Below are 15,041 nucleotides of genomic sequence, written 5' to 3'. Positions count from 1 at the left end.
GACTTAGGGGAGAATGAAACACAGCTACTTGATATTAAGTCTAATCTTCAGTGGCTTGAGTATTTTTGAGTAATTATTGAAGTAAATTATATTTAACCTTGAATCAACTATCAGTCTTTTATTATGGGCACTTCAGCCATACAGAATATCCTTTCAAGTTTTTTTTTTTAACATCAGTGTTAATTGATAGATTTTCCAACTTTTTCATCCCATAGAAATGCCCCAAGAAATATTCACACAATTCTCTACACCCTGCTCTCAGCAATGTTTCCCTTATGGTGGACATTCAGATTATACCATATTATTAAATGGTCAACCCTGTAAAACACACTGGCTAAACAGGTTAACATCAGGTATGATGTTACTATGGCACCATTTTGAACAAATAATTCCAGGGGTTGCAAGTAAAGAAACAATATAAGGAGAGTCATGAAGGATTGTGCAGTACCCTTAAAAAAAGTTGAAACAATCTTAATAGGGCGATTCTAGAAGTATATGTGTTTGCCAGCTGGTATAAACAAGCGTTAGCTTTAATGACTCTAATGAAATTATGTCTATTCAAATTACATTATTTTTTGCTACTCAAAATACTTTTTAAAGTACTAGATGTGATAATGATCTCAAAATCAAGTAAGGCTATTTCCTTCTAAGAAGCAGCTGATTCATCTTCTTTTGAAGCATGTTTTAATTTTTGAAGTAATTCAGAAGCAGTCATCTTCAGACAGGCTTTTGGAACAGCAATTCCAAAAGATTAGAAGTTATTTAAAGGAATCATTCAAACAAAGAGGTTTTTTAATTCTTCCCATCTTCCCATCTTTCTTCCTTTTTTTCCTTTAATTTTTGAGCCATTCATCTTATTCTATAGAACAGTTGCTCTTTGCTGCTAGGCTGCAAGTACACTGGATGTTGCAAAAGTGGGGTTACATACAAAGGGGATCATAAAGTAATAAGACAAGCCTGATCATGAAAAAGAAAAAGAATCTCCAGATTCCAAATCCTCATGGGAGTAAGGATCAGCTATAATTGTTAATTGAAAAAAGCCTTCTCTACCTAGGGGAATGCTGAATTGATAGAAGCTTCCCATTCCCTAGAAATTATCAACACTCGCAACAATAATTACTGCTTTCATTCCATGTCAGCATTGGTTACATTTTCAGAATATTTGGGAAACATTTTTATGATTTTTGCATTTATACTGAAAGCAATATTGATAACACAGGGATGCTTTTGCTATTGCTGAGAAGTGCTTACACAGTATCAAGGCCTTCATAATTAAAATTACATTACATTGAACCTGAAAACCATAATTATATATAATATAGCTTATGTGCTATATATATACATAAATACATATTTATATAATATATATACATACTTATGAATGAACAGCATACCTGAACAGTGAAGCTAACGTACGTTGTCATAATCCTTTTGAATTTCTCAATATTTACTGCCTTTCCAGCTTAATTTCGAAGGTTTTCATTATGTATTCTCTGTGTGGAAGGGAATTACTACTGACAAGTATTAAGGGTGTGTCTACCTTAAGGGACCAAGATGGATAGAAAGAGAGTAAAGCACGGAAATCAAAGAGGAGGGAAAGAGGAAGGAAGGAAAGCAAGCAGCAGGCAGAGAGGACATGAAGGCAGGAAACCAGGAAGAGAAAGAGGGAGGAGAGGAAAGGGACATAGGGAAGATGGAAGGAGGAGGGAGAGAGAGTGGAAGGAACAGAGGAAGGAAGGAGAGGAGAAGGACACAGGGAAAGTGAAAGAAATTAATGATATTGTGAAAGACAGGGAGAGGCAAAAAAGGAAATTATGTAATTCATTATGTACAGCTATATTTCCAGGCCTAGTCCCCTGCATTTTACATGTCGGTCATATAAAAATCACAACTTATTGTTGCTGTATAGTTTTGTTGTTTCTTTTTCAGAACAGGTTGTGAGGAAAAAAAAGGAGATCCAATGTGACTGATGAGCTTTTCTATAAAGATTTAATGGCACTTTTTATTATTTTAGATAAAAGTAGATACATATTCGGTTTTGAATACTTTATATATATATATATATATATATATATATATATATATATATTTCTTTTGTAGCTATTGTGTACTACAATGTCTTTAAAACCTCTAAGTCTAAATGAGTTACAAAAATGTAATAGTTTTTAAGTTATATGTTTCCATTAAGAAAAAATAAAGTCCTGGTAAAAATGCTTTCTAATCAATATGAGATGATCTGTTATTTCTTGGTGCCAAGAAAAAAATTCACCATGAACAGTTGTCAAGGAGGAGGGGCCAGGGAGAAAGAGCACCAGACAGTGTGATGCTGCAAAGTTCTATTTAATAATTGAACCAAAGCAGTGGGTAAGCTGTGTCAGGAAAAACTTCACACTCCCACACATACAGCCCACACACAGTTCCAGCTACCAAAGCTGGCCCTAAATGTGAGCTGACACAGTGGAGCCTGGGGAAATGCAGAAATTTCTGCAGCTCAGTGTTGGATGCCCGCATAACAATGTGCCCCTTCCCCTGCCCTTCTGGTCCCAGTCCCTGTTACTGAGCAGGTGTCACACAGGCCACAAATAAAATCAGTCCATGATGATATGATGTAACTTTCTGGCAGCTTCAGGTTCTGCTTTTCTCTTGCTTGCTGACCCACAGCCTGTACCAAGGCTTATCATACTCTGTCTCTGTTAGAGTGAGTTGTATTGTCATTGTATTTTCAGCTACGGCTCATTGTATCCAGTCACCCAAGTCTTTATTAAGGCAAGGTTGCGATGTTTCCACAACAGAAAAAAAATTCTGAAAGTTTGCAATACCATAAGTAGTTTTCTTAATGTGAATAAAACGAAATATTTTATGGAACAGCATATAAAAAGTCTCAGGACGGAGTAACATGCTAATGAAATTGAAAGACCAAAGTCTTGTCTATTAATAAGACTTTTTATTCTTGAAATATCAATGATGTTAAGTGAGAACATACACTCTTTTGTTCCCCTGCCTCCGGTCTAGGAAGAAACACTTGCAGGTGATATTATTTTCTCAATATCTCTGTATTAAGATTCTCTAACATCTGTCATGATTGTATTGAAGGGTACATTGACAGAATACTGTAAAGCCTGAGTTTCTTATACTGCTTCAGGAAAGACCAGGGCTAACCTCTACTCTGAAGTGTTATCTTTTTTTTCGCCCAGTACTGGAAGTATCAAAAAACATAGCATTCCTTGAGATTTCATTGATTTTATTTTTGTATGACAGCAAATTCTTTCTTAGTCAACAGAGAAATGGGAGGTCTGCCCTGCATTGCACGGAACACATTATTGCCAGATAAGATCAGACTGAATATTTTCAAGCCATTTTAACAATATAAGCTACTGATTATTTCAGAAAGCAAAGCAATGAACAGGAAAAAGAATCTTGGTGATGGAGTTTCTACAGAGTAAAATTTCTACTGGTCATATACTGTCCTGTTTGCTTCAACCACAGTCCAAAGACTAAGATTCTCTATTCTATCATGTCTCATTCCTGTGTCTTTCCTTCTGTTTTTCCCACCAGAGTTCCCCATACTAGGATCAGTTCAATCACCCTGTCCAATGTTTGCCCTTTTTCACCTCCCACCAGCTACATATTCCAGTTAGACTATATTCTTAGTTGTCTGAGACGCCCATGGGAAGCATTTCTACCCTAAAGGACGACTTCTCAGTGCTAAACTGTTGGGAATAGCAGAGAGAAAATGCACTTAAAGCTTATCTCATGCTTTCCTGGTACCCCTGAACCGGAAATTCATTACATAGTACATCTACATTTTCAGAGAATTTGGACACCAACTAATTTTCTACACACACAGTCTAAGAACTCATGTAGGGCTTTTATTTACCCACCCTTTAACACTTTCATGAAAACAAAGAAAGAATGCTTATCCCTAGTACTGGGACACATCCTTTAACTTTACCAAAGACATGCAAAAATGCCAGGTATTTGATTTTACACTGCTATGCAGACTCAAAGGTTTGAATTTACAGCTATAAAATTCAGCTACCTTGTTTCTCACCTTCATCTTTTTTCCATGGATGGAAAGAAAATCCTCCAAGATTCACTGTCTTTGGAGTGCTCTTTTAGTTTGATGTTTGCAGTTCTGTACATACGGAAACAGATTCATGCTCATTTTAGGCACTCACCAATGCTTGTTAGGTTGAGTCTGCTTGCCCTGAGTACCTCTAAGAGTAATAGTTTATTGCTGCCTATAGTTCAGCCAGATAAAGCAGGATTTAAAAATTGATGTATACTTCACTTGAGAGATTGAGATGTAGATCTGCTGACCTCACAGACAATTACCATATGAAGAAGAAGAGACCTATCAGAGTACCCTTAGTATGCAAATATATGCCCAAAGCATAGAAGGTATTAGTTCAATGGGATTTTAACAGTGCTGCTGAATATTCAGTTTTCTGGAACTAGAATAAACTTGAAAAACAAATCAAAGCTATAGGAACAGTTGATACATGTGTATAATGTAAAAATGTTATTTAGCTGAGAACACTGCTTTTCAGAGCAGCCGTCTCTAGGAATAATACAGAATTCTGCCATACTACTTTTTATAGGCAACCAAAATTGAAGTTCCTGGTGATTGTGAAGCCATCAAATTGTGATTAAAGCACTATAGACTATTTCCTCAACTATTTTCCTGTAGATTTCACAGTATTTTTCTACCAGCAGTTGTCTTTTCCATTTTCTATTAATTATCCTGCAGTCCATATGCTAGTTCTTGAAACACTCTTACCTTCCTCTTCTCCAACTGTGTCTTGATGGAGTGGTACTGTAACGTGCTATGTCACAGCTGTACTAAGGAGAGCTTAAAATGAAAGCAGCACACTGAGTTAAGTACTGATTATTGCTTTCAAACAAGAATCTTAAAAATATTGAAAGTGCGAAAGGTGATCTGTAATGTACAATTTCTTCTCAAAAAAATAAAAGAAAAAAGAAATTGGGAGTAGGAGTCATAATAATAGCAATAATAGCTTATATTTTGAAAAAAGCTACTGAAATATTTTAAGAAAGTCATCCTATCAAGAGAAATAAAAGATCAAATTTTGTGGTTCAATTTAAAGTGGCAAGGATTCTGTCACTCTTGCTTGTGTTTGCACTGCTGCAATTGTTCATTTTTGTGTATCACTAGTATGGCTTTAAAGGGGCAAAACAGAGAAAATTCTGAACCTCAAAAAATATCATTCAGGCATAAGTGATATTGGATTGTAAGTTCCAAAATGTTTTTCATTTCTTATCTCTGGTAATAGCATTTATTTCAATTATTCTTGTGGCTTTGGAATATTTTCAACTTAATTTTTCTTGTCCAAGGGATGCTAGAGAGAGGAAGGATATTATAAAAAGCAACCTTTAAAGAGTATCAGAGTAACAGCTTTAAAAATCAGAATTTACCCAGTCAAGTGAAGGGACCTGTTTTCTTTAAAATTAGCATTCTATGTAGACCAAAGAAGCATTTTAAATAGAGATATAATTAAAGTTTTTACTCCAAGCTAGTACTCTGAGCATAAGAAACAGAAAATTGCAGTATGTTTTAAAATATCAGTGTGTTACTGTTAACTTGTTGCTAACATGCTACCAATAGCTTACTGCTAATAAAAGTCAATTAAATGCTAGCTCCGGGAAACCCATCTGTTGCACATTGCTTGAAAAGTGAAATTAAAAAAAAAAATCTGAACTTGCGTTTCATGTCATTCCTGGATACGTAGCTCAGATCTACCGCTAAAAACATACAGGAAATATATTTAATAGCCTTACAGAATAATTTTGCTTCAAATTTGACCTCATGTAGTCACAGTCCCTGTTCAGTGCACGTCTTAACTAGGTCATGTTACTTAGCAACATTTTCAGTCATGTCTTGAATTCCTCCAAGAACAGATCCCAAAAATTCCAGTGATTGTTACTTTCCTAGTATTTAATTACTCCCAATGTTCTAAAACAATAATTTTAATATCTAATTAGGATTTTCTATATCCTAATTTATGTCTGTTGCCTATTAATCTGCACCCTCAACAGCAGTCTGGACCTTTGTCTGTAACCCCCCCAATAATGCAGATGCAGAGAGCAGTAAGGTCTCCCTCAGTACACCAGGTTCATCAAGCCCAGCTTCCTCAGACTTCCCTTACAGCATCCAATCAGCACGGTGATCTCCCTTGGACTAACTCCATTATATCCGTGTCTCGCTTGTACTGAGGAATACAAAAGGAGACACAACACTTTGTGTTTGGTCTCATGAGTGCCAAAAAGGAAGGATCACCTTCTTCAACTTTCTCACTCTCACTGATACACCCCAGAATGCTGGTGGCCTTCTTGCAGAAAGGGTACATTATGGTTTACTCTCAACTTGGTGTCCTTTTCTGCAGAGCTGTTTCCTAGACAGTTTCTTCCCAGCCTGTAGCAGTACATGGGGTTATTTGTCCCTAGATTGCAGGACTTTGCATTTCCCTTTGCTGAACTTCAGGACCAGGCCTTTTTTAATACCTTTATTGGTGATCTGGATGAGGAAATCCAGTGCATCCTGAGTAAGTTTGCAGGAAACAAAATGTTGGGCATTAGTGTCATCTTTTGAAGGGTAAAAAAGCTCTGTGGAGGGATTAGAAAGGCTGGATTGATCGGCCAAGCCAAGGGGTGTGAAGCTCAACATGGCAAAGTGCGGGTGCTGCACTTGGGTCACAACAACTCCATGCAACACTGCAGGCTTGGGGATGAGTGGCCATAAAGCAAAAAAGCTAGTGAAGGGTCTGGAACACAAATGCTCTTAGGGGGACTGGGGTTACTGGGGTGGTTTAGCCTGGTGAAAAGAAGGCTCAGGAGAGACTTTATTGCTCTCTGCAACTGCTTGAATAGAGGTTGTGTTGAAGTGGGGCTTGGCATCTTCTCCCAGGCAACTAGAGACAGGACAAGTGGAGGGAAACTGCCTCAAGTTGCATGAAGGGAGGCTCAGGATACCAGGAAAAATTTCTTCACTGAAAGAGCGTTGAAGCATTGGAACAGGTTTCACCAGTTTATTGGAGAACAGGTTCTCCAATAAACTGGTGAAATCACTATCCCTGGAGATATTAAAAAAAAACAAAAAAAAGTAGTAGTGGCACTTTGAGATGGTTTAGTGGGTATGGTGTTATTTATTCAAAGGCAGGACTTCATCTTAGAGGTCATTTCCAACCTTAATGATTCTATGACTTCATCCCATTCCTTCAGCATGCCCTCTAAATAGCAGCCTTGTTCTCAAACATATCAATCACCTCCTCCTGCCAGTTTGATGACATCTGCAAACTTGCTGAGAGAGAACTCCATCCTATCAGCTAACAATTACTGAACTTGCTGGACAGTGCCGGACCCCAAAATTATCCTTGAGGAACTTCACTATTTGCTGGTCACCAGCTGGACTTTTTACTACATATCACAGATCTCTGGGCCTCTATGTCCAGTCAGCTTTACATCCATCTCATTGTCTGTTTATCCATATGTCACCAACGTGGTGGTCAAAACAAAGTACAATTTGAAGTTAACAAAACCTGTTATATGATCAATATCTATTGAGCAGCATGTGGTCAGCTATGTTAAACCTTAGAAACCGTAGAAAGAAACCTTACGACCCTGTACAGATATGATGTTAATCAGCCAGGGCAGGGTTCAGCCAGGACGGGGTTAATTGTTGCAGCAGCTAAGAGGAGGGGAAGCAAGGACCTGGAGGTTATTCTATACCACCTCGTACCATTTTCCAGGGACTTGGGAAAAGCTCCCTTCCAGGTCAGCTAGAGCGGTAGATGAAGCAGTTGAGTATTGCTGTGGGGGAAACCCATGGTAAACACGTGAATCATTTGCCTCCTTCTTGTACACTTTGTCATTTGTATACTATTGTTGCTGCTATTGCTCCTTTTCCTGTCTCATTGCTGTTTCCCATAAATTGTTCTTATCTCAACCTATGCCCTTTACCTTTTGTGCCTCCAGTTCTCCTCTCCAGTCCTGCTGCAGGGGGAGGGGGAGAGAAAAGGGGGAGGGAGTGAGCAGTGCATGGTTTGGAGTAATTTAGTGGGAACACTAATTGAGGAATACTACTCTTTTACCATGATTCTAAAGAACTATTATTTTTAAATACAATACTAGAGAGTTTTCTTGCCTCACTTGTTATCTGACTTCAGTTAAAGCTATACTAAATCTAACACTGAAATAAACTCTGATGTCTGAATGTACAACTATAACTCATTAATGACTTATGACCATTTATCAATATATCAATAATATTTTTCTTAATATGAATATGGAGTAATGTTACAATATTTCAATATGCTTCAGGATAAAATATAAGCAGAAAGGAAAGATTTTACATATCACTCCTCCCCCACTCCAGCCCAACAGGTTTTTTCTTCACCTGTTGTGAAATTTTTTAACTAGATAATAAACATAACTAATAAAATGATCACTGAAGCTCTTCGCCATAAAAGATCATTAAAAATTTGCATAAGGCATACACTTCAACTAAATGAAATGGCTTCTCCATCTGCAGTACAATCAGAATTCTCAGTAAATTAAAGAGCCCATATAGAGTCAGCACATGTCACTGAGATACGTGCTCATAATTAAGACTGAATAATGTTTTGTTGTGCTGGGACTAATGACCCTTGCAGTGCAAAGCACAGAACTGCATCTCTGAGAAGCTAAACACCTCTTACTACTTCATTCAAAGGCACTTGCAAGCATTCTGCATCTCCCAGGCTTGGAATTGTAACATATGTTAGGCTTGTTTATATTGCTAACATTATGAGTGGGCTACAGACACATCAATCACTTTATTCATTCATGTTCTTCTGGTCAAGGAATTTTTACTTATGGTCATTCTTCTGCTCAGTGTATCAAAGTAATTTGAAGATTTTACACGTGAAATAAAAATAGGGGAGAAACTCTATCCTTTCAACTCTCAAACTGCAGTTTCAAAAAGCAAAATGATCACTGAGGTTTAAGTGAAGTTTCCTACGAGGTCAAGCACTGAGAGATTAAATAGCTATATCTATGAGGTATTTCAATTTTCTGTTTGAAGCAATCAGGTTTAAGTAAAATGGCATGATAATGAGATGAAGAATCTGGTACTATATCTTGGAAGGTAACACTCTCAGTTTCTAAACATTACCTGTACATTGTAACCCAAGCAGAACCATGGCCTTAACTGGGAGAAATAAAGCATTTGTATTCAAAACCATACCCAGTATGAGTATTTTTTAAAATAATTTTCCAGGCTTTAAAACTAAACTGCAATTATCTTTTTAGGGAAAAATATGACATACTTTTCCTCTTTCAATATTTACCAATGCACCAAAGTAGTTGTCGTAAGAAGGGCTAATGGTACACTAAAGCCACAGAGTCTATTAATCTAGTATGGTCTATTACAAACTTTCACCAATAAACAAGCAGTGGTTCAAATTAGAGCATATTTGAAAACATTTTCTACTCTAAAAATAATTGCATCACAATGAGACGGCCATCACAATTTCAAATTACACTTCACTCTGGATTCTAGAGACAGATAAGTCCATACAGTATGACTGAAATTTCTGACAATTATGACAAGCTGATAAATTGCAGACTTTAGAGGTTCCCTATATATGAAGCCCCTTATAACTAGACTAAAGAACTGTCACTAAAAATGCTTGCTTGAAGAAATCATTTGCTTCAGCTCCTTAATATGTTTCATTTTGCTGCTTTTATGTTTTTTTTTTTTTTAAACATCACACATGCATTTCATTCTACAATCATCTAACTTAACTCTGGCAATAAACTAGGAATTTAAACTTATCAGACATATGGTTCTGCAGATTGAAAGCTTTCAGAAACTGACAAGCTAGTAACAACCCAGATTGCAATTAAGAAGTACAGAAGTATTAAATCAAGAGACTTGGATATTTGTGCTGCCATTTAAATTAGCAGATCCATTAAAAATAATTTAAAAAAATAAAATATCACACCATAAAACACTGGCAGGGCATCTTCATATCTCAGAAATAAAACAAACTACATTAAATCTGATGTGCCTAAAAAAGAAACCAATGACAATTTACATTTTTTCTCTTATTAACTTCTTCCTTGTAAAGCTTTCATTTAAAATGTTGCCATCCAAGTTCCATTTCTAAAAAGTACAGGGAACACAAACAAAGAAATCTCCAACATTCATTGTTCACCAAATTTTTATGAAATCTACCTTCCTCTTTTCTTCCACCAATCTCATATTTTGCTATATGGCAAATGTATTTTCTAGGATTTTTCAAATGTTATCTGGTTTGCCTTCACTGCTTTTCTTATCTTCATTTCCTCACTTTCTCCCCTCTTCTATGATCACATTTGCTCTTCCTTGCTTAGATTTTGCCTTTCAAATTAATAATTTTATATTTGACACTTAAGGCTAAATATCCCAGTAAACACCAGGGATATTATACCTCTGCACGTGGAAAGGTATATATAACTTTATAGTTAACAAAATTTCATTTACAGTAGACAAGACATACCTGCAAGCCCTATGCAAATAAAAGTTTGTATTTTTTGTTTCCACAGATTTCATGGTTAGGGAAATAGAAGTCATTCAATGTGACAGAAAACATGTCTGAAATTATAAATCTCCTGTCAACAGGATTCTTAAATTAGTTGGTCTGCTCTTCAGGAGCTTTTTCTTCTTCAGTATAAAGAAGTTTATGAGCTCAAATGTCTTGCCCTCATAACATGTTGTGTGAAAGCACAAAGGGCCTTATATAACAACAGTGTAATTTAGAACTTATATCAAGTCTGAGACTAGGCAAGAGATTTCTTTGAAAAATGAAGACTAAAACATTTATGGGACACTCAATGAAGCAAAATATTTCTTGAAAATATATTGATTTTCATTAAATGCTATTGTGAAGACAATTGTGACTTTCTAGTTAAAAGTAATTGGTGGAGAAAAGCTGCATAACATTTGCCAGGTATAATGCAGGCAGAGAGCTATTGTTTTATTACTTGTTTTTTTGCAAATGAATAAATGAATATTTAATTTCAACTATGTCATTAGCTAAGAAGCAAAATTATTCAAAGATTAGATTTAACTTGAGTCATATCAAAATTATTACACAATCATATAAGCCATGCCTATAAAACTATTTTTGCAAGATTATTTGAAAAACTTTGTCTTGCTCCCCATTCCTACACCAGTATAGAACTATTGTTTCTTTAAGGTTTTTATCTCAAGCAAACAACTGCACAAGATTCCAAAGTTAAGGGAGTACTTTTACTTCCCATTCATAACAAGCTTTTGCAATAACACTATGGAAGAAGATTCACAAAGCAAGAATTTGAGATACACCACTTTGAACTCTTAAAAAGAGCACCTCAAAAAGCTTTAAAGAAAGGACCTTGAAGTTCTCTGGAAAGTGAGAGAACTATTTTTTAAGGAAACACTGAATTTTCCATCCTTTTTTTAGCCAGCACTTCCCCTCAAGTCCTCTGCATAAGACTGGAGGAGTTTCTTAACAAACTCCCTCTTGCCCTACTTTATGTTTGCTCTCATCACAGTCTCTACTACTGTCCTGAAGTCTGAAGGAAAAAAATAATGCTTTCTACCACCTCAGAGACTATGCATCTGCTCTTTGCTTGTGCTCCTCACTTTCCTCCCCTTTCTTCATATTCCCAGGTTTCTGGTGTTCCTCATTCACACTCCTCAGGGTGTCTTGAACATGTAAGTTTTCCCTGGTTATGTGTCCATGTAGAAGAACTAATCACTTTTCTCTTGTGTAGATTCTCTTTGGCTGAGAGTGCTGTACTGAAGATAGGCAATAAGGCTGTTCCCCACTCACAACTGGTCTTCCACACATGTTAACACAAAACAGTAAGTCAAATAGATGTGAGCTGACTCACACCCAAACAAAGTAACACAAAGCCTGTGAAAATACCACATACTATGAAGCTTATCTTTTAGGGTTGTTTTCACTGGGTCAGAAAAAAATATTGTCAGTTCATGGTGATTATCTGTTTTTCTTGCAAAGAGAAAGCATGACTTGTGCATGCTTGCAAATGCCCTTGAAGATAAATCAGAGCTTGCTTATTAATTACAACTGACTTCCTTTATGATCTTCCTTTTTTTTTGTGATTTCCCCATTACACATAATTGAGATTTTAGATCTCAGCATTAAAAGAAATAATAAATTATATACCAAATATCTGAGACATGGCACAGATCTTTGTGAACTTTGTGATACATTAGGTATGTATTAGTCACAAGTCTTCAACTGAACTATAATGAGTAATTTCATTCACCCAAAAACATTTCAATAAGTTCTTTTAAAGAATCATAAACAGTTTTAAAAATTTTTGAAATCAATTTTTTCTCTATTTTTCTCATGTTCATACAACAAAACAAATTGAAAATATGAAAGTAATATATAAATCTAAGAAATATATTGATAAAAAGGTGGGACTTTTTCAAAACACATCTGTTCAGTCCTAATAAAATTTCATTCAAAAGCAGATCATATGAATTCTTCTCTGACAGCTTACTTCTCTCTACTGACATACCAAGGTTTACCTGACAAGTTTGGACCTGTAATACAGAGAAATCACACAACTTGCTCCAGAAGTGTAACATGGATATAACTACCTGAACTGCACTGGTAAAAAAACCACAGTTAAACCTGTGAATTGTAATGTGTTATTAGTTATAGAAAAGAGCAAATAAAATAAGGATATAAATGCTGAACAAGAGAGAGAGATCCATTGAAATGTGCTCTATTACTTCAATAATAATTTTAGTAGAGACCTAAAGGGACCATTATTTCTCATAAATTATATATAATCTACTCTTTACGTAAGCTTAATTTAATGAGCCAGATGTTTTTAATCTTGCCAAACTATGAAAAATCAAATGGCTACCAATATGATTTATTTTCTGAATAAGTAGTATATTTCTGCTTCATTAATTCTGGTTAAATTTTGACATTAATTCCATATCTGTTCTGTCAGATGAAACTAGAAAAATATTAAATATTACCAGATAAAATTCCTTATTTCTAGAACTTCCTGTCTTAATCTACTTCAGAGATGACTAAAAGAATGACTAAAACTCTTGACAAAAAAACCCCAAACCAACAAAACTTCCCTTCATAGTGTTCCCATGCAGAACAATGACAAAATTACAAAGCTTCCCTAAAGCTAAACTAAAGTGAATAAAGAGCATTATAATGATTTACATGCACTTTACTATTATCACCTGTATGTTTAGCCTGCATCTAAATAAGTTATATACCATTCTGACCCAGTAAACAGTGCACCCATCATAGAAGGCCAAATGCTATAACTTCACTGAAGTTCTTAGGAATCACCACTATAATGGTTTTCACGTATGAAATGAAGTTCCATAGAAATACCAAATATAATACAGTATAATTTCAATCCAAAACCTAACACAGTATCTTTACTTGTAGAGGATATATAGGACTCACAAGATTTGAGTTTAGATATTCCAAAACTGCCTTACCATGGTGTAGTTGTGAGCCACCTTCATAAGCTCTGTGCACCCTTGTGCATCAGCAAATGCTCGTATTCCCAAACAGTTGGACGGGTGCAAAAGCTTCATTAGAAAATGGCAGCAAACCTCTACTACTTGGGGGAGCTGGAGAAGGCAGGCAGCTGCTAGAAGGTTTTCAATGGTGTCTTCTTTTAATTCTAGGCAGCCTAAAAAAGAGGTATTGATAATAAATTCAAACTTATTTACTTACTGTTTACAAAACATACAGTATTGAAACACATTTTTATAAATAATTGTAGCTCTATATAAATAACTCTACAGAAAAAGTGAAGAAAAGAAGGATTAATCTCCCTGACTGAACACCCCAGAGACCTGGAAATTACAGTATTAGAAATATTGCTTTTTAAACTACTATTAATTCAACTGTATAACAGGCATAAAAAGAGAGACTGTACTGTATCAAATGGAATAGAAGACTTGGAATATCTTGATATCAGCCAGGCTGTGAATGTTTTTTTGTTTGGTTTCTTTTCTTATTTTCATTGAAATTCATATTAAAACTTGTGTTATCTTCGATGGCACAGAGCAAACCTCACAGCCATTTACTTCCCTGAAAAGAATGAAATAACTGCCTAGTATAGTATGAATAAACCCATAAATACATCTTCAAAACAAGGCTTAACAGTCTTCAAACACTGTGTTGCTTATTTGTAATGTGACTTTAGGATTAATGCTAGCTGAGCAACATATGGCAGGCTTCTCATAACACACAGTTCCTCTAAAATAATTTATATTGGGGAAAGAACCATTAATAAATACTTATATTGCACTTAATTCTGTAATTTCAAAAGTCATTATCTTTACCTTGCAGACTGACACACTTTTTAATAAATAAAAGGTAAAATAGAATAAAATAAACTTTAAAAAGAATTTATTTTAGGCTGGAATAAGAAATTCTTGTTATAATGCTCCCCCCAACCATAATATTAAATTTTATTTTTACATTAGAATCCTATAAATCTCTTACATTAATAACTTAAAAATCTTCAAACTAAAGATCACAAGGATATTTTGGAGAACTGGAAAAAAAAGAATAGGAAAATAAAATGTGCAAATTTAATACAAATTGTCAACAAATACTTCTGATTGTATTGTGCTGTGCTCAGAAAAAATAATTTCTGACTATAAGAGGATTAAGTGCATATTGATCTTTCTCTTAAAAGTATTATAGTTCAACACCTAGATAAACTCACTCTTTTCCGCACAAAATCTTTGTATTTGCAGTCACATTAAAAAAAAATCTAAAAATCTTAATAATTCTATTGCATGGCACTAAGGAGTTCTAAAATCCTCAATTTCACAACCGCATGCCATTGGAAAGAAAAGATGCTTTATATTGCAATACCAAACCCAAAATAAAGTAACACTAACACTGCACATCTGATCTTTTCTCCTTTCACTATATCTGGAGCTTCTAATACAAGAGGGAAACTGTGAAGTTGTACTTTACTAGATTTAG

At 35.3% G+C, this 15,041-nt stretch overlaps 1 protein-coding gene across 1 annotated transcript in view; it reads right to left on the bottom strand.

Moving 5' to 3' along the window:
- The window catches only part of LOC115909205 (kelch-like protein 1), a 124,274-nt gene that overhangs the window by 86,838 nt on the left and 22,395 nt on the right, over positions 1 to 15,041 (bottom strand). Inside the window, exon 3 of the mRNA XM_030958355.1 lies at positions 13,532 to 13,728. Within this exon, the coding sequence (XP_030814215.1) occupies positions 13,532 to 13,728 (197 nt within the window). The remainder of the gene's footprint in view (positions 1 to 13,531; positions 13,729 to 15,041) is intronic.

This window comes from Camarhynchus parvulus, chromosome 1, assembly GCF_901933205.1.
Source record: "Camarhynchus parvulus chromosome 1, STF_HiC, whole genome shotgun sequence".
Classification (NCBI taxonomy): domain Eukaryota; kingdom Metazoa; phylum Chordata; class Aves; order Passeriformes; family Thraupidae; genus Camarhynchus; species Camarhynchus parvulus.
Note: the sequence above shows the minus strand (reverse complement) of the source record. Positions and strands in the feature narration are given on the sequence as shown.